Below are 20732 nucleotides of genomic sequence, written 5' to 3'. Positions count from 1 at the left end.
TCAACACCAGGGAAGCAGGTTGTTTCTGAAGCCATGCATCGGCCGGAATTGAAGTATCCTGCATGAGAAACATCAATCACGTGACAGTATATCAGTTTGCCATATTGCAAAAGAGAACACCACCATGGCACATATATTGCTCCATCTTTAGCCCACCCAAGAGTTCTGAAGTATTCATGTAATCTATATATTGCCGTAAACCGACGTAATCAAGACTGTAAAAGGCTGTTAGTTATCGACAAGAGCAACCTGGGTTTTGGGCCTGAAAAAAGCAAAGGACTTCTCTAAAACGCAAGGCTAATATTGGAACCAACGTTGGCTCGATGTTGTCGTCATGTTTCATCTTGAGCCACCACTACTAATCACTCGTATAATAGATGAGCTACAAAGTTGGCTATTGTATTGCTTATCTTTACCCTTTCTCTTTCTCTGCATTCATATTATGTATGACATGTCAATATGTCATGTAGCACATGAATAGGCAGGATCTGGCATACAAGAGCACACTCCAATTTTTAGAGGTGTATTTTACCGTGGTTAGGACTTAGGAAGGTACCAGATGGTGCTACTAATTTAGAGATGAAAAATCACACAATTAAATATGTAGTTTTTACTGAATTAAAAAAAAATAATTATATTTTAGTACCGATCTCACCATTTCCGGTACCAGACCCATATTCTTTACCGTTTGGAATTTTTTTCCTTAAAGCCATCTATTTTTAAACAGTCAAATCTTTCTCAATAAAGGGTTCTTGTTTTTTTCCAACCATCGTAAAACTTGTATTTTTTATACGCTTCTTTCCTTCACATAGACAAAAGTGTCATATAAGCAAGTTATAGGCCTCTTATTGGAGATATTTTACTATGGTAGGGAGAAATCCTCTCTAAAATAACATTGGTCATGGACCAATAACCTTAACAAGAGATTATTTAAGAGAGGTGATGGATGGTCTGCTGGACTCGGCCTTAGGTACCCTTTGGATACCACTAGATTATACGAATCTCTAAAAAAATCAATTTGGATTATGAGATTTCCCTCTACTACACAAAATCCAAGGCATGCATTAAACTAGGTACTGTTTGGATTTTGAAAATCAAGCTGGACGCAAACGGGTATTAGTTTCCGTTTTATTGGTATAGCCTTCGTAGAGCTAGCCTGGTTGCGTGGCCGATCAAGGAGGACAGCCTTGTCCTAGGCCAATACGCCGGTGTTTTTGGATGGATGCACCAATGTGCTATTTATGTTAGATGGGATAAAAAAAATTCTTCAAGAAAAATATATATAGTGTGGTCTAATTTTGTTTATAAGTGTCCGAACCAAGGTCGATTTGGCGATCATATATCTTAATCAGAAAATATAGCAAAGAAATTAAACAAAAGTTGGTATCAATTTGCGTGCCTAGCTTAATGGCAGCGTGTCCCCATGTGAAGAGACGCTGGGAGTCCGCGTTTCAACAGAGCGAGGCCAGAGGGCCTCATTTGCATGAGCTGGCAAGGTCAGCGACAAAGCGATAGTAACCAAACATGCGAGACAGAGAGAGATTCTCTATTCTATGCCTGGCCAAAGCGATAGTAACCAAACATGAGAGAGAGAGAGATTCTTTGCAATAGGTATCTTTCAATTCTTAACCATAAACGGATACTATAGATTCCAGGTATTATAAAATTTTTCCTCTTATATTTAACTTTAATACATGTGTCGTGGCTCTAAGAGGGGGGCCACAGCCGGGTGGCGTAGTGCACCCGCCTAATCCCTGAGGGTGGATACCCGGGGAAGTGCAAGCTATTCGATAGATCTACCCCTCTAGCAGGAACATAGGAACACTCAAGAATTTGTGAGTGGTTCGGGCCGCCCGGAGCGTAATACTCTACATCCACTGAGTGGTGTATTGCCCTAGGAATGAATGAGTCTATCCTCTGCCTCCAAGTCTCTCCTTGGACTTGAGGGGTTCTCTAGCGGGCGTCCCCCTTTTATAGAGCAAGGGGGTGCGTACACAGGCGTTGGACCCCGACAGGTGGGCCCAACATGTATGAATTCTATATTAAATAGACTCTAATGGAGCTACAGCGATGGAGAATCTCTCACTGGATACGCTTCATCGTCCTGTAGACTCTGACCGAGGGGGGTCTTCTCCTGTCCCATCGGTAAGGCGCCCGTTGAGGCAGTGTAGGTTGCGGCGTAGACTGTTGGGTGTACCGCGTAGGCGTCATGAGACTCAGTAGCCGAGTTGTCATGTCTAACTGGCGTATCAGACTGATGCTCGTTGCGTGGGTGGTGCCAGCGGCTGCACTGTATGTCTTGTTAACACGCGATCAACAGTACAGCTGGGCTAAAGTTGCCTCACGCTCTGCTGTGGCAGAGCGTGCTTACGGCCCTGCATTGATTGTGGTAGGTGGGCGAGTCTTCACGAGGAAGATTCGCGGCCGCGCGCGCGTGCCTGTGGGCACGTGGCGGCTCCGGACCCCCCAGGCGGAACGTTTACTCCCTTCACGCTGAGGGGTCCGGATAGTATATGGGGTCCGGGACCCCATGGGAGGTCCGGGGCCCTTGGCTGTTTTTGGCTGAGTGCTTAATTCTCTGGGATACGTGGCGTCACCGGACCCGTCCCAAAGCTGGGAGCGGGTCCGGGGCCGTTGGTCGGGAGAGTAGGGCTTCGGACCACAGGGGTCCGGATGTTCGGCCGTCAATGTGTAGTTAAGGATAACTACGAGACTCTTGCCTAGACACAGCAAGAGGGGTACCCCAGTCCTGGGGTACCGACAACATGCATGCATTGTTCTTATATGAGAATGTTATCTTAATAAGGTGTTTAGTTCGCAGCACAACTAGCCACACATGTTAAGTTATTGTGGCATGTCTCAGTTTAGACGTGGCGACTTGGGACAAGGAACCAAACAACCTCTGAGAGGAACCATAGTCCTGGGAGTATATAGTATATTAGTCGCTAGCTGTGCACGTGATTGGGAGATGCTATCAGCCACTGACATACTGAAGGTTCTGCAGTCACTAGGAATAAAGTAACAGGCAAAATATATGAAGCCTTGAATGTCGTGGAAACGGCGGTAGGCAGCATAGTAGGAGCTTGGAGTAAGTTATTTATTTTCCACACAAATGGAGCTACAATTTGAGCACACCTCGAAACATGGCCCAGTTGATGGGAAAAGACAATCTCCCATCGGCCAACCCAGCATCCTTCGCCGGTGCTAGCTGCCAAGTCCGGTGGATTGCCGTCTTTGGCCAGAGCACAAGTCGCTAGTTCAGATTATAAGCATAAAAAGGGTTGTTATAATGCACGGTTTTGAGTGCCCGCAGGGACCCCAAAAAAGCAAAAACGGCATTTCTTTATGGCATAGTGCTCTAGAAATAAGGTTGGTGCAGAGATACGAGAGTTTGTTCCTAAACATCTGATTGGATTGTACAAAATTTGATGAAAATAGTAGCCCATTTGTTAAGTTTTGGATTACATGGCATTTATCTTTTTTTAGACTAAGGAAGCTTTATTTCAAGATAAAATATTATTTTGTTGCATCTTACTATTACTAATTAGAGGTTTTTTTTAGGCTCCACGTTAATCCTCACCAGATGTTAGAGGCTCTTTTAGGAGGCTCCACGTTCATCCTCACTAGATGCGCTAGAAAAAAAATCCTAGAAATTCTCACAAAAATAAAAAAACAACTGGCCATTCATTTGACGGCATGTAATTACCATCGCTGATAATAGCCATTGGATATGTAGCCTAACATAACTCTTAATAATTTGTTTAAAATTACCCACCTATGCCACCGATCGCGACGTGTAGAGAGGCACGTAGATACAACAACCATATCTGTATCGTGGACTCGGGGTGCTGGCCGCAGCAGCTAGCGGCGCGCCCTAGCCGTCCGCCCGTCCCCGTGCAGGTGCAGCATGCAGCAGCTGGTGTCAGCGACGATGGCAGGGATGATGTGGAAGTTGACACGATCCGGCCAGGAGAAGGTGCTAATCCTAGGGATTGAGTGCTACGACAAGATCGGGAGCCACTGCGTCAAAGATAGCATCCACGGCCATGGCCGCTATCAAGGTGCAGGTACCTCTCGGACGCCATGAAGGGCAACCCTCGGTTCGAGATTCCCAACCCCTTCGCCCTTCGGCCACAGCACCGCGACTCAGTACACGGCTGTTTGCACGACGATGAATGAAGGTGGTTGGTTCTTTCAATCATCTTGCATGCTTGCGAATGTACGTATGCCTTTGTGTGATCCATGTCCCATGACTTGATGTCTCGATCTGCCGTGTCTTGCACAGGTGCGTTTGATCGAGTGAATGCGTAATGCATAGGAAAGTATGGAAGCATCAATCACAACATTGGTCCAGCCTCCAAACGAGATTACTAGGATAGAAGATTCAACAGTTGCAATATCTTCTGTATCTACGTTGCTGACACCCTCGAGTACAGCAAGGTATCTACAAATTGTCCTCCTTTCTTATGATCACTACATAAATTTTAAATACATTATTACTGATCGAGTAGTTTTTTTTTCCCAAACACGAGAGAAACAATGGCCGCACAAAGCATCTAAAGATCGAGTTAATCAATCTAATTAATATTTAGGTACTAGCAATGATTCACCTGATATGTAATTAATGTCCAAACTTTAGGATATCTACATGCTTCTCCAATAGATCTAATGCACATTCAACCGTAGGTTATTGGTGTCAGATCTCTTTTAAGCACGCATGTGGAAATTACTTAGAAATGCATATATTCATATTTAGTTTATGTGGTGGCACACAATTCATGTTTGCAATGAGCTAAATTATTAGCGCTACAAGTGAGTCTATTATGACAGCAATGATGATTTATTTGTAATATAATTGACAAATAAATTGATAATTATAGGCAAAGTTGCATCAAATACAAGAAGAAAACATGCACTGAGTTATAACCATGACATGATCGGCAGAAAAGTTGGACAGGCTAGACAGATAAAAAGTTACTACTTTTATTTGGAAGGCACAATATAAACAAATCAAGGAACTATCAAAAAGGTTATGACCACACATGTAAATGTATAAAAAGACCAGATGTGCTCATGTCCCATACATGTAAACCCATTAAATAAACCGACTGACCTAAATCAGAGACACACCTTATATCGTTGGTATGAAGCTCCAGAATTAAGTTGAGCCAATTCACAAAGAAGTGGAATTAACTCTCCAGAAAAGCAGTTGCTGGTGCTCACCCTAATATCCAATATCCATTCATGTTATAAAAATAACTTGTAGGTGAACTAAAAATTGTCGATGTTATTGTTGTTAACTACACATTTTAAATCCAACAAATAACAAAGAATACGTCCACATACCCATACCATAAGACATCTCTCAGACCAGGATGCAAACTGGAATAATGAAAAGATAGAAATCAACTGTTTGTTCTATCTACTCCCTCCGTTCTTTTTATTTGACGTTTTTTTATTTTAAAAATAAACTAACCGGCAATAAATTATCAAAATAGAGGTAGTAATATTTAAAAATAGTAATATTTAAAGAATAGTCATGGTCAATATGATCAATGGCAAGCTCGCCACTACCAGTTTTACATATGTGCACATCTCTGAATTCATATAAAATTGACGGTGGTACAAACTATAAACAAGCTCTATATTATAGTATTTATATTACATTATTTCACATTGTTGTGTAAATATGTATATCCTATAAAACCATGCAACGCGCAGGTTGATGGGCTAGTTCAGCCTAATAGAAAATAAAATAAGAAATAACAATAAGACCTACTATGCTCTAAGGCATAGCTTAATCTACCTATTAACACAAAATCCAACTCTTGAAAATATTTGACATGATTGCACCTATCATTTCTAGGATTATGGATAAAGGGTAAACTTTGAGTGAAACCCCAAGAGCTGAGTGTGGTAGGAATCTTGGGTTGCTGGAAACCGAAGCAATCGCATCAAAGTGACAAACTAATCCAAAAGAAGGAAAAAAGAACAATGAAGTCAACTTAAAATAATACTCCCTCCAATATCAGAAAACTAAACATTTTGATTTGCGTGCAGTCAACACATTACCCTTTTGACTATCAATATCTCTTTAAATATTTGATTCATACTTTGAAGACGGTATAACTAGATTCGTCTTCAAAAGTAGATTCAAAACATTATGAACTTAGTACTTTTGAATATGTGTACTACTATTAATTTATGGTCAAAGTGATATCTTGGTGACCGTGCCGATGTCCAAAATGTCCACTTTTCTTAAACTGGAGGGAGTAATCAATAAACCAAACTAATTATGTAGAATGCTAGCTAGGTATAGGGTTGCAGATATCCACAGACACTCATCGGAAAGGCTATCTCCAACAATGATAAGGAATAATGAAGGTATGTACGTTATGGATCACGAGGTCGGATGGAGGGACAGACCCATATTTCCGTAGCACCAACCAATGACCCAAACACATACTCATCAATTCCTTGAATGGGATATCTTCAGCGATTTAGCTTTAGCCTCCAGCAGTGGACCGATGATAGGGTTCTCAAGATGGTGTTCGATGATGAATCCTTGCTACTGTAGTTGGTGGCACTCCCAAGAGGCCCCCATCTTGGTTGGGTGTTGGATAGAGTGGAGCAACCAGGGAGCCAGGTTGCTTGTCTGGATGACAATGGAGCTTATTTTCAACCAATCAGGCGGCAGTGTGAGGAATCGAGTTTTTAAGGCGCCGTCTCCAGGTCCGCGCGGTTAGCGATTTCACAGGAGCAGCCTCGGAGGGCGGGTCATCTCTATACATGCACAAAGGTTACCATTTGGATTGGAACAGAAATAAAGCTACAAGTGTGGGATAGGGACAAGGATAAGAGTTTGGGGGTAATAAACCTTTCCCCTTGTTTAGATGGAGTGGAATTGGGAAATGAGTATGAAAATAATGCTCCGTATCTCTACCCTAAACCCTAATCATTTGTTCACCCCAATTATTTCCTATCCCTGTGTCTTATTCAAATACCACCAAAGGGTGAGACCATTACTAGAATATAAATAAGCATTTATGTTGGCTAAAGCAAAACATAGTACTGACTCAAATTTTCTATTAGAATATAAATAAACATTATAAATAATTTATATTTTTGTGAAACTATTTTCTAAGATAAATCTATATCTGAGCGTTAAGTATCTAAACTAGATGCTTTAAAAGTTATTTATAATTAAAAGTTTAGAAATTTTACTCAAAGCTTACGTACAACAACATTTAATTCAGAGATAGTACGTTATTAGTAGATTAATAACCTGACAATGGTGTGACAGCTCGCAATTGGTTTTCTTATTGACCTTGCTCTTACGGGTAGTACGCCATTATTACAGTAGTCTGCTCCAAGAACAAGAACCATAGCTGGTTTCACGCCCATGGTATGTATCATCACGGGCGCACAGCATCTGGTTTCATGCAGATGTACGGCTGTGCAGTGCAGGCTCGTTTTGCAAGAAATTAACACGCGGGTCGCCTCGGTGATGAAGGACCGGATAGGCGACTAGAGGGGATGAATGTGAGCCTTTAAAAAATTTTCAAAGAGAACAAGGCCTATGTCCCGAATTCAACCCGACGCACCTCTCTTCTAACCGTCAAAGTGACATAAGCCAACTCGTGACGAGTTTACCATAGGAACGGTTAGGAAAACCTCGACGCAAAGCGGAAGCACGCGAAAACCTATTTACTCGAGCTAGGTGCAAGAGAAAGGGGAAGCACCGAATATCAAAGCGCTAAAAAGGCTTTCTAAAAAAAGGCATGTAAAGATCTAGAACCAATTAGCAAGATCAAAAACTAATTAACTCAAGCTAAGCAGGCAGCAAATAAATTATTTGAATTACCACCGTCACAAAGATCCAGATAGGCAATAGCAATGATTAGGCAATGATTAGTGACTGTAGCATGAAAACGATGTTTGCAAGTGACTAAACAAACCTGCTGCCGTGCTCACCTTTGCCTGCTCCCTTCAGGTATGCTGATACTCCACGCACGCACGCGCTGCTGTCGGCCTTGTATGTGGTGCTTGTCTCTTGATGGTGGCCTAGGGTGTATCTGCCTCCCAAATCTTTCTGCCGTAGACACTGCTGGAAGCAGCAGCTGCTGCTGCTGGCTGCCTTGGCCTCGAATCCTGAGCACCGGACAGTCCGGAGTTTGTGACCCGGACAGTCCGCGGCACGCTGGACAGAGACGAAAATCACCAAACCGAAATCGTCTCTTCCAAAAATCCAACCACAACTCGATCCAAACTCGATCTCAGGTCACAAAATTAAAGCCAGATGATCTAGGCATGTAGGTGACCATTTTCCCAAAGAAATTTCAAGATTAACCGAGTGGATTGAGAGAAATTTCGGATCACGCGGACACGAGCCAAAAACCGATCTCGAACACAAAACTCGCCCGATCTACGTTCTCGTGAGGATTCAAGTGATTTCCTTCGGTGGAAATGCTCAACTCACGTCATAGAACAAATCAAGGCAAGAAAAACGAGATCAAACGATTCACAAACGAAGAAATCGCGGACTCTAGAGTTGGGGGTAGGAGAAGAACGCGAAGAACACAAATCACAGCACAAGCAAGATCATCACGAACACAAGTGAATCAAAACGCCCAGAGGGCACAGCACCGATCGGGGGTGCACTTCCCGAATTTTTGTGTCTCTCACAAGAGTATTTTCTGGAATTCTAAAAATGAGGCTAAGGGAAAGGAAAAACGGGGAGGCGACGTGCTCTATCCAGCCAAAAGGAGAGAGAGAGGGAGAGGGGTGAGGGGGGTTTTTAATACCCAACAACTCTCAACCCAAAAGACTAAACTAATCCTACACTCTATTAGACACTAGAAAGCCCGTAGGGGCAAAACTGGAAAAAGATACAAAGATTCATCCGACGGTCGAGGTTCTTTCTTCGAGTCGAAGTCTTCTCCGCGATGCCGCCGTGTGGATGAAGATCCGGTTCGAGGTTTGGGGGGTCCGCGCAACCCGGGTAGGCGCCCGGTTTTGAGAAAATCGCCAAAACTCCACGCGCGGGAAGATTCCCGCCTCCAACGCCGTGGCCCTAGACGCCGTTCTCGCATCGGCCTTCTGACGGCCCTAGACGCCGCCCGACGCCTGTCACCTCCGTCAGTCCCGAGACCGACGCCCGTGCCTCCACGACTTGGCGTCTTCAACCGCCGTACGCCTCCTTACTTTTGTGGCGCAAACCAAGAAACCTGCCTTCTGTCGCCGTTTGCGCCCTCGATCCAGGAGTGGACGCCACAGCTGCCGCCCGGCCTGAGCTCCTGCACGGCAACTCTCCGTCGACACTCGACGCCCGTGTACCTGCAATCCAAAGACCAAGCGCACGATCACACCGCACGGTTGACAATTCACTCATCACAGGCAGGATAGAGTACTCTCGTTCCTCAGGTGAAAGCACCATCCGAATCCAAAGCAAAGCCGCATCTAGATTTTAGTTTTCTCCTCCGCTTACAATAATGGAAAGCTGCAGATATGCATGCGCATGCATGCTTATTAGCTAGGCGCGGTCTCAAGTCGCAATACATGTTGTGATTAGAGAAATGGGAACCGTAAAAAATTCGCTCGTGCAGCGCCAAGCGGCAAGCGCCAGCTAGGACGCGCACGCGTTGTCCCCCTGACCCTAGCGAGCTGGCACGATAGGTTGTTCACGAGGAAGAGGTTGTTTCGTAGAGAATATTCAACCTTTTTTTAAATCAAAATAAGTAAGTTTTCTTTTCCATTTATAAAAAAGGGATAAGGAGATAACTTTGCGCACATGAAAATTTTCTATTAGAATATAAATAAACATTATAAATAATTTATATTTTTGTGAAACTATTTTCTAAGATAAATCTATATCTGAGCGTTAAGTATCTAAACTAGATGCTTTAAAAGTTATTTATAATTAAAAGTTTAGAAATTTTACTCAAAGCTTACGTACAACAACATTTAATCCAGAGATAGTACGTTATTAGTAGATTAATAACCTGACAATGGTGTGACAGCTCGCAATTGGTTTTCTTATTGACCTTGCTCTTACGGGTAGTACGCCATTATTACAGTAGTCTGCTCCAAGAACAAGAACCATAGCTGGTTTCACGCCCATGGTATGTATCATCACGGGCACGGCACAGCATCTGGTTTCATGCACGTACGACTGTGCAGTGCAGGCTCGTTTTGCAAGAAATTAACACGCGGGTCGCCTCGGTGAAAGCACCATCCGTATCCAAAGCAAAGCCACATCTAGATTTTAGTTTTCTCCTCCGCTTACAATAATGGAAAGCTGCAGATATGCATGCATGCATGCTTATTAGCTAGGCGCGGTCTCAAGTCGCAACACATGCTGTGATTAGAGAAATGGCAACCGTAAAAAATTCGCTCGTGCAGCGCCAAGCGGCAAGCGCCAGCTAGGACGCGCACGCGTTGTCCCCCTGACCCTGGCCAGCTGGCACGATAGGTTGTTCACGAGGAAGAGGAAGTGATAATTCTGACATCACTACCGGTTTTACGTTACAACCGGCAGTGATAATCTTCGTATCACTGCCGGTTCTTTTTCCCTATCCGGCAGTGATATGAGGATTACGGTTTTGTGCTAATCTGCAGTGTTTTGGGTAGTTGTTCTTCTTATGAAGATTAGGGTTTAGAGTTCAATACGACACATATATCTAACTAGCGCTTATATTATACTGTAATATCAAAATTGTACAATTACATAGACATAGACATTCGATGTTCACATATTACAAATCACTTAAATGTCCATTAATCTTAAGTATACAAAATGTTGAACTTTCCATCTTCTTTCACCACTTCGTCCATGATGAAACCCGCTAGCTGCTCCTGTATTCCTATGATCTCACTCTCTAGCAGCTAACGGGTGTTAAGTTCGTTACCCTGTCATTAAAGTAAAAACATTAGTGATTGTCTAAAAATATTAGTGATTGAAGGTTGAATTAATTAGTGTACATAAATGAAAAGTATACGCACAAGTAATTGCCCAGCTGATGTACCATCGCCGGTGAACTGGTGCATTGCCCACATGACATAGAAGCCACACTGGTTGTTGCCCAATGGTTGAGTGAGTGTGAACATATCCATTCTCTTTACAGTGAAATCTTTCCAAAATGGTCTATGTCTTTTACTTTTCTTACGATATTGCTCAAAGGCCCTGTGTGTCATAAAGTGTGAATGTTGTATATAAATACAGATTTGTTGCATCATGAAAATACAAAAGTTACTCAATCCACTTACATGTTTAGTATATGTTCGAGTGCTATGATGTGACTTAGTGGCCTCCTCTTCGAGTCGTAGACATTGACCACGCTCTGTTCTAGCATGATTTCTATGAGGACATAATGGTAGCTACAATGATGAAACGTCAAAAACTAATTAAATCATGATCATTTAATAACATATTGGCCAAGGCAAAATGAAGCACCAAGTTAGAGGAACACGTACTCGCACTCGTAGGCTAAGAGTATGCTTTCTTTACGTTGGAATTCTAAGAATATCCTTGCCAAATCATTCGCTAGATCCCATAGTTCAGCCCCACGACCATTGCATGTATGATTATTTAGTCGCTCAAGGTCCAAGAAGGCAACATGATTAATGTTCCTCACTATGCATTGTTGTGCCTCCATACTGCATAAGCAAGAATAGATCAAATGTTAAATTTATCCATTGATAGAAGACATATCAGGTGAGTAGGGTACTTACATAGTCCATAGGCTTAGTAGTTGAATGTCTAGGTCGCGCTTCTGGAATAGGTAGAACAGGCTTTCGAATTCAATCCACATTGTGTGTTCATTCCTTTGATGGTAGATTTTTGTTGGGACCCTAACCCCGAATGTTATGGATCCATTCTTGGTCTGTTCTTTGTACCAATTGTGCAGCTCACGCATCCTTGTCGGCAACTTTTGGAGCTCTTTCGTGTCCTCCAGTAGATCTTTGCCATGGGCATACTTGTATGCGATGGGAGCGCTCTCTAATTCCAAGGTGCCTTGCTCGAAGGCTGTGAGCTGCTCCTCTGTTAATCCCATGTCTTCGGCTTGTTGTTGCCTTGCCGCCTTTTGTTTCTTTATCGTTTCACAGCTTTTCTTTTTATTTTCTGGTTTAGAGATCTGCCGTTCGTAGTCCGAGACGGTCGGGATATACCTCGACTGTTTCAAATTTTTGAGTATGGCGCGCTTTGATTCATCGCTGATTTTGTCCTGGTAACCAGCTGGGTCTTTCATTAAGCTTGTGACACTGCCGCTGACTTTCTTTCTTTTTGTCCTAGGAGGGGGGCAGGAGGAGACTCTCCTCGGCGGTGAAGGAAGGGGGGCAGGAGGAGGAGGAGTCTCTCTCCTCGGCGGCGAAGGAAGGAGGGGAGGAGGAGGAGGAGCCTCTCTCCTCGGTGGCGAAGGAAGGGGATGAGGATCTGTTCTGTTCTTTCCTTCGTCTTCGTCGTCATCCGAAGAAGACCCCTCAGTGCTCAACTTAATGTAGCATTTGCGCCACGGCACAAATCCACCCCTGTTCTCCTGAAGAGTTGGAGAATCTTCCTCGGGGGGTAGTCAAGCATTATCTTGTTGTATTTTTTCTTTAAAATCCTATCAATGGTGACCTTGGCATAGCCTGCTGGTAGTTGGCGACCGTGCACTTGCATACCTGTGTGCAAATAGCAATTAGTTCATGTGTACATCAAGAGATGGTAAAGGTACAACAAAAGAATTCCTCGATGCGCTACACGTACCTTCTTCGACAGGCCACACCAGGCCGAGCGCCACTTTGAGAGGAAACCACTGTTGATGCACGTACAATGTGCAGGAAGTGGGCGCTGTGATGCTGTCCACCGGATGCGTTGCATTTGCTTCGCTTTCATCCATCGGGGTGGACCCACAGCTACTGCCCTTGAACACGGGGCTCATGCCTATGGGAGCTGTCTCTGTGGAGGTGCGGGCGGCACTTGCAGCCGCAATCAACTGATCGATATGCGATTGAAATTGCGCTGTGACTCTTTGCTCCACACGCTCCTCGATCTCTTTGAGCTTTAGCTCTTCCTCGGCTGCTTTACGCGCCTGGCGACTAGCTTCGTCATCCTCGAAAGCAAGCTTCCAAGGAACAACGCCAGTCCCTCTTGTGCGACCGGGATGTTCCTTGGTGCCGAGTGCATGGGCGAGCACGTCCATCTCCCTGCTGCATTGTAGAGTCCCTTGGAAAGCCTCCACATGCGCCTCGGCAACCTTCTTGGTGAGATTCTCCAAGCTTGTGTTACTGCCGATACTTAGGGAGCCGTCGGGGTTGTACGATGCCCACCTAGCTAATAGGAACCGTATGGATCTCGGCTCACAATCGACAGTCTGAGGCGTGACGCTGCAGTTGAGTAGCTCCGCCTGTTGCCTGTCCCATACATCAATTTTTTTCTTGTAACCACGGGAGCCAAGCTTATGAGGATGAATGTTCTTCTTAGAGTTCGATGTATTTACTCGGCTGATTTTCTGTGCCGCCTCTGAGAGCTTGTCCTCTCTGAATTCATCCCAATGAGGTTGCTGGCTCGGGTACTCCGTCCAATCTGGCTCGTTCCCATTCTTCACATGCTTATTGAGATCAACTTTGAAATTCTTAAATGAAGTGGCCATTGCTTGTCTGCAGTGCATGCTTTTTGACGGCTTCTAGGCCACATCCTTGCGGAAATGTGAACTTTTCTTCAACCTTCTGCCATAGCTGGTCCTTGAGCGCGTTCGGGACCACCCAATCTTCATTGTCATTTTGGGTCGTCTTGGTCCAACTTCTATACTTTATTGGGATGAAGTCCCTTATGAGGACACCAAGCACCGTCTTGTACGGGCCCAATACAGTGGTAGGCCTTGTGGGCTCGCCGGATGGATCGACCTCGACGATCACATATCGGCCTGCCAGAAGCTTGCTTCGGCCTCGTTTCTTGGAAACTTTGCTACCCGAGCAACTAACCTCCGGCTCTGGTGCCTCCACTTCATGCTCATCTAGGTGGTCAAGGTTCAGATAAGAGCTAGGGCTTTGTTCATCCTGCAACTCTTGGTCCGGTGCAGCTTGGTTCGACGGCGAGCGGAGGGTGGAATTGTGAACCATGGCTATCTTCATAACATAAACCATACAAGTTTAAGGTAAATAATATTGTCAAGATACAATTTCGCATTGGCACATACCATGATAGCGCATATTTTGATGTGGTGCCTATGGAAACATGTTCTTTGTTGCCAGAAAAAACCATGGATATCTGACAATAATGTTTGCCACAATGATGTTGCTAATACTTTCTCTTTTAAATATAATGGTAGAAAAATCAAACGCGTTTTCGGCCCGAGCGGGGGAGCTGCGTGGGGGCGAGCTCCGATGACGGCGGCGAGCTCCGGTGGCGGCGGCGACGTTCTGCGGAGGCGTGGGACGGGGGCGACGAGGACCCAAAAGCTCTAAACCTCAAGCCCTCACCCTCTGCATCTTTCTTCGATGGTGATTGCTCGTGTGCTCCCCTTCTCTCCCTCTCCTCCCTTTCTTTCCTCTTTCTCTGTGGTGCACGTGTCGTGCACCGGCGCACAGTGCCGCGCACAGCAGCGAGCGGGCATGGGGGCGAGGCTAGGCCGAGGCAGTGCGCGAGGATGGCCATTCGAGGTGCGCACGGCCATCCCGCGCCTTGTGCGTGTGACAGGGAGCCTGGGAGGGCTCGTTCCCGTGGGACTGAGGCGGCGCTGGCACCATGGATTGGGCGCCGAGCTCGATTGAGCTCGGGCCAGCCCCAAATCCTCGACGAGGATAAGCGGCGGAGGATGAGGGTGAGGGAGAACATGGGTTCCTCACCTCTGGAGATGATGCGAGGCGGCGCACGCGGTGGATGGCAGCGAGCTCTGGTGGCGGCGGCGACGTTCCGCGGAGGCGCGGGCCGGGGGCTAGATCCGGTGGCGGCGGCGACGTTCCGCGGAGGCGCGGGCCGGGGGCGAGCTCCGGTGGCGGTGGTGGCATTCCGCAGAGGCGCGGGGCGGGGGCGAGATCCGGTGGCGGCGACGCGCTCCGGTGACGGCGGCGAGCTCCGGTGGCGGCGGGAACGGAAAATATTTGGGGTTGGCGCGATGGAAATGAAATGGATGAAGGCGCGGATATATATAGAAGGCGTATCACTGCCGGGTCTACAAACAAACCGGCAGTGATAGTCCTCATCACTGCCGGGTCTGGGGGCCAACCGGCAGTGATGCTACATTATCACTGCCGGTTCTGATTTAATCGGCAGTGATAATGGAACCATCACTGCCGGTTCTAAACACCAACCGGTAGTGATACGAGTTATCACTGCCAGGTCTAAACACCAACCGGCAGTGATATGAGTCATCACTGCCGGTTAGCACCAGACCCGGCAGTGATTTAACTGGAACAAAACATAAATTGTTTAGAAACATAAGGATTGATTTTAACTGGATCAAAACCTAAATTATTTAGAAACATATGAATTGATTTTAACTAGATCAAAACATAAAGTATTATATTACATAATGAGCACAATTACAATTGTTGAAATATTTCATTCCATAATAATGTGTGCACAATTACAATTGCTTTATTCGAACTCCGGGGCCTCATCGTGGTCAAGTCGCACGTATGCAGCTTCCTTGCTTTCCTCAAAGATAGTTAGGTCGACGTCCACTCCGAAAGGAGGCATTTCCTCGTAGCCCTTGTAGGCTTCGTCGTCTGTCACACCTTCAACACCCACGATATGCCTTTTCCCTTGAAGCACCACATGTTTGCCCTTATTAGAGTTGTCCTTTGCATAGAAGACTTGCAGTACATCTTTTGCAAGAACAAATGGATCGTCTTTGTAAGCAATGTTGTTCAGATCCACGATAGTCATACCATCCTTTTTGTCAGTGAAGACTCCCCTAGGGAGTCGAACCCACTGGCAACGTAAAAGAGCCACCTTCAATGCACCGTAGTCTAGCTCCCAGATCTCGTCTATGACACCATAGTATGTCACTTGGATCTCACCATTGTCGTCGTACGCATCAAAACAAACACCACTATTTTGGTTGCTGCTTCTCTGATCTTGCTGTCTTGTGTAAAATGTAAATCCATTTATGTCATATCCTTTGTAATTCAGCAATGTTGTGGATGGTCCCATGGCTAATTAAGACATCCAACTGAGGAGAACCCGACACTTTTCCCATCATACGTTGTCGTAGCCACTCACCAAACTGATCTCTATGTTGTTTCGCGAGCCAAGCCTCTGTTCTTCCTGGATTCTGTATTTGTAATTCCCGCCTATGCTCGTCAAAGTGTGGTGACACTACGGTTGCTTGTTGGAGAACAGTGAAGTGTGCTTGCTTGAAAGCAACAAGGTCGTCGACGAGTACAGATTTCTCACCAATCTTTCCTCTGCCTTATAGCCTTCCCTCATGACGAGATACAGGAACACCAACCCGCGAGATATCTAGATAGTGTGTGCAAAACTCAATGGCCTCCTCTGTTAGCCATCCCTGGACCATGCACCCTTTTGGCCTGAATCTGTTCCTAACATACTTCCTAAAAACGCTCATTAACCTCTCAAATGGCCACATCTGATGCAAGAACATAGGGCCAAGGGCTTTAATCTGGTCTACAAGGTGAACAAGCAGATGGACTGACATATCGAAGAATGTAGGTGGGAAATGCATCTCAAGCCTGCATAGAGTATGGACTATGTTTGCCTGCATCTTGTCTAACGTGTTCACATCAATGACCTTTTGTGAGATTGCATTGAAGAACGAGCACAGCTTTATAATTGGGTCACGCACTTTGTTTGGAAGAATCCCCCTAAGGGCAACCGGAAGCAACTGAGTCATCATGACATGGCAGTCATGGGCCTTCATACTGCTGATGTTGAGTTTGAGCTCTTTCATGTTCACTAGCCTCTTTAGGTTTGCACAGTACCCAGTAGGTACTTTGAGTTCATTGAAGAAAGATAGAAACTTCTCCTTTTCCCTCTTACTCAAGATCCATGATGCAACCGGAAGCTTCTTAGATCCATCCTCGAGAATTATGGGATGTAGCTCAGCCCTAACACCCATTTCTGCTAGGTCCATGCATGCTTTTAGTGAATCCTTCGATTCTCCCTTCGTGGCCAACAAGGTCCCAAGTATGCTAGCGCACACGTTTTTAGTTAGGTGCATGGGGTCAACTGAGTGACGTACACTCAAGTGTCTCCAATAAGGAAGTTTCCAGAAGATTGACATTTTCCACAAAGATCCGTCAGGTGCAGATACTTGTCATTTTCCCTTCCCAAGGACGACTTTGAGTTTGCTAACCTCTTTAAATATCTGCTTCCCATCTCGATACTGTGGAAGTTTACGATGGTCTGTAGTGCCGTCAAATGATTTCTTATTTCTGCGGTAAGGGTGATACCTGGGTAGGCCTCTACGGTTACCCATATAAACCATCTTGGAGCTGTTCGGTAGCCATTTGGCGTCGGTCTCGTCCAAGCACTCTACACATCCATGATATCCTTTTGTGGCTTCACCAGATAAGCAACCACGCCCTAGCAGGTTAGTGATTGTAGTGAGTAGCATTTCCTTCACCAAGCAGTGTTCTTTCTTGTACTCATCCCACACCATCAGGCCATCATTCCACAATTTCTGTAGATCGTTGATCAATGGTTCCAAATACACATCAATGTCATTTCCAGGTTGTTTTCGCCCTTGGATCAAAACTGCCAGTTGGAGGTACGCCCGCTTCATACACAGCCAAGGTGGCAGGTTGTATATGCAAAGCGTCACGGGCTAGGTGCTATGATTACTTCTAACCATGTCAAAAGGATTCATCCCATCTGTACTCAACCCGAACCTAATATTTCTTGGATCATAGCCAAAATTCTTCTTGAATATAGAATTGGTGGTCCTCCAATCAGAACCATCAGCAGGATGCCTGAGCATTTTATCTTTCTTATGCCCTTCTTCATGCCAGCACAGTAGCATGGCTACCTCTGCGTTTGCGAACAACCTCTCCAAGCGAGGCAATATTGGAAAATACTATGCGACTTTTACCGGGCCGCCTTTGGTCCTACTACCATTTTGGACATGCTTGTACCGTGGAGCTTCGCACTGTGGGCACCTGAAGCGCCCCAGTTTCCATAATGGGACTAAAATGTGCTTTATTACCATCCCAGGGTTTGGTAATCACATTCTTACATCAGAGTGATATAGATCCGCCCTACGGGGTCGGACATTATAGGGGCGCAGCCCTGAAAAACTAAGCAGCGAAATATAAAACGTAGGCCCAAAGCTTCCCCACGTACGGTTGGGAAGTAGGTCGTAGCACTCAATCGCTATCATATATGGTGACTTCATCGTCTCCACTGGGAAAACATCAACAAAGTAAGGGTGAGTACTTACGTACTCAGCAGCCCACCTTCCTCCATAAGGAGTAGGGGTATAGCTATAGCTACATGCAAGGTATATCTGGAGCTCAGGGAGGTTTTTGCATAAAAACATTTGTATGCAGGGTTCGAGATAGTTGTCAAGTTTTAATCATTCAGAAAATAGGGTTTTTCTCAAAAGGGTGCCATTGGACTTGCCGGTCCACATGGCCAATAATGACTTTCCAGCCATCACACTGCATCCACCCAAAAACCAGTTCTCACCCAAAATCAAACCATTCATTTTAGTTTATGAAATCTAGTTGAAGAACCAAGCTGTAACCCATCCATACCAGTGGACACGGACTATTCGAATAGGTTTTTACTCTGATCAGAGGTTGTACTAATTCCCACAAGTTGGACTCAGCGACACTTACCGCTAAATAAGCGTCCGAATTCCAAACTAAGCCTTTCGCCATCACTTCATGGTCTAGCAGTGCTTTAGAGGTTCGGGCAACCGAGTCACTCCAGTACCCCGCGGTACTACCATGACACTCAACCCCTTCCTTAGCCCCTTGTGCGCCAACACAGCTGCCACTAGATTATCCATTCCGGCTCGGGCCTGGCCAGTGCCTCATACAGAGCGAGTGGTTGTACTAAAGAGTTAGGCGAGACGAAAATCAACGCGGTCCTTACAGAGCGCAGGTAGAACCTTTCCCACTTTCCACTGCTCGACACCGCGAGCATCCACCTACCCGGCCTTCTCCACGAAGACCGGGACCTGGGGTAACCGCGATCTGCAAGTTACCCATTCATACCCTGCCCTTAGGTGGCTGATCCAGACCCGTGGGTCGTTTGCTGGGGTTCTTCCCCATTTTGTTTTAAAAACACTCACACCTATCCTTATCCCAATCCCATCAAGTTCCACAACCACAATCCCAACTTAACATCAAGATTATGATAACATAGTACTGACTCAAATTTTCTATTAGAATATAAATAAACATTATAAATAATTTATATTTTTGTGAAACTATTTTCTAAGATAAATCTATATCTGATAGTTAAGTATCTAAACTAGATGCTTTAAAAGTTATTTATAATTAAAAGTTTAGAAATTTTACTCAAAGCTTACGTACAACAACATTTAATTTAGAGATAGTACGTTATTAGTAGATTAATAACCTGACAATGGTGTGACAGCTCGCAATTGGTTTTCTTATTGACCTTGCTCTTACGGGTAGTACGCCATTATTACAGTAGTCTGCTCCAAGAACAAGAACCATAGCTGGTTTCACGCCCATGGTATGTATCATCACGGGCACGGCACAGCAACTGGTTTCATGCACGTACGGCTGTGCAGTGCAGGCTCGTTTTGCAAGAAATTAACACGCGGGTCGCCTCGGTGAAAGCACCATCCGTATCCAAAGCAAAGCCGCATCTAGATTTTAGTTTTCTCCTCCGCTTACAATAATGGAAAGCTGCAGATATGCATGCATGCATGCTTATTAGCTAGGCGCGGTCTCAAGTCGCAATACATGTTGTGATTAGAGAAATGGGAACCGTAAAAAATTCGCTCGTGCAGCGCCAAGCGGCAAGCGCCAGCTAGGACGCGCACGTGTTGTCCCCCTGACCCTGGCGACGTGCTCTATCCAGCCAAAAGGAGAGAGAGAGGGAGAGGGGGTGAGGGGTTTTTAATACCCCACAACTCTCAACCCAAAAGACTAAACTAACCCTACACTCTATTAGACACTAGAAAGCCCGTAGGGGCAAAACCGGAAAAAGATACAAAGACTCATCCGACGGTCGAGGTTCTTTCTTCGAGTCGAAGTCTTCTCCGCGATGCCGCCGTGTGGATGAAGATCCGGTTCGCGGTTTTGGGGGGTCCGCGCAACCCGGGTAGGCGCCCGGTTTTGAGAAAACCGCCAAAACTCCACGCGCGGGAAGATTCCCGCCTCCAACGCCGTGGCCCTAGATGCCGTTCTCGCCTCGGCCTTCTGACGGCCCTAGACGCCGCCCGACGCCCGACGCCTCCGTCAGTCCCGAGACCGACACGCATGCCTCCACGACTTGGCGTCTTCAACCGCCGTCCGCCTCCTTACTTTTGTGGCGCAAACCAAGAAACTTGCCTTCTGTCGCCGCTTGCACCCTCGATCCAGGAGTGGACGCCACAGCTGCCGCCCGGCCTGAGCTCCTCCACGACAGCTCTCCGTCGACACTCGACGCCCGTGTACCTGCAATCCAAAGACCAAGCGCACGATCACACCGCACGGTTGACAATTCACTCATCACAGGCAGGATAGAGTACTCTCATTCCTCAGGTGAAAGCACCATCCATATCCAAAGCAAAGCCGCATCTAGATTTTAGTTTTCTCCTCCGCTTACA

The 20732-nt window shown here is 45.6% G+C and overlaps 1 protein-coding gene across 1 annotated transcript; it reads right to left on the bottom strand.

Annotated features, from left to right (window-relative positions):
• Window positions 1-10693: 10693 nt before the first annotated feature.
• Window positions 10694-13361, bottom strand: LOC120643368. The gene is made up of 5 exons (XM_039919720.1): window positions 11731-13361; window positions 11473-11655; window positions 11266-11376; window positions 11002-11182; window positions 10694-10908 (listed from the first exon to the last, which is right to left on the bottom strand). The coding sequence occupies exons 1-5, from the start codon at window positions 12246-12248 to the stop codon at window positions 10885-10887; spliced, it is 1017 nt and encodes a 338-aa protein (XP_039775654.1). The 5' UTR covers window positions 12249-13361; the 3' UTR covers window positions 10694-10884.
• Window positions 13362-20732: the final 7371 nt, after the last annotated feature.

The sequence above is a fragment of the Panicum virgatum genome, chromosome 8K (genome assembly GCF_016808335.1).
Source record: "Panicum virgatum strain AP13 chromosome 8K, P.virgatum_v5, whole genome shotgun sequence".
Taxonomy (NCBI): domain Eukaryota; kingdom Viridiplantae; phylum Streptophyta; class Magnoliopsida; order Poales; family Poaceae; genus Panicum; species Panicum virgatum.
The sequence above is the reverse complement of the archived record's forward strand: the minus strand, read 5'-3'. Positions and strand labels throughout refer to the sequence as shown.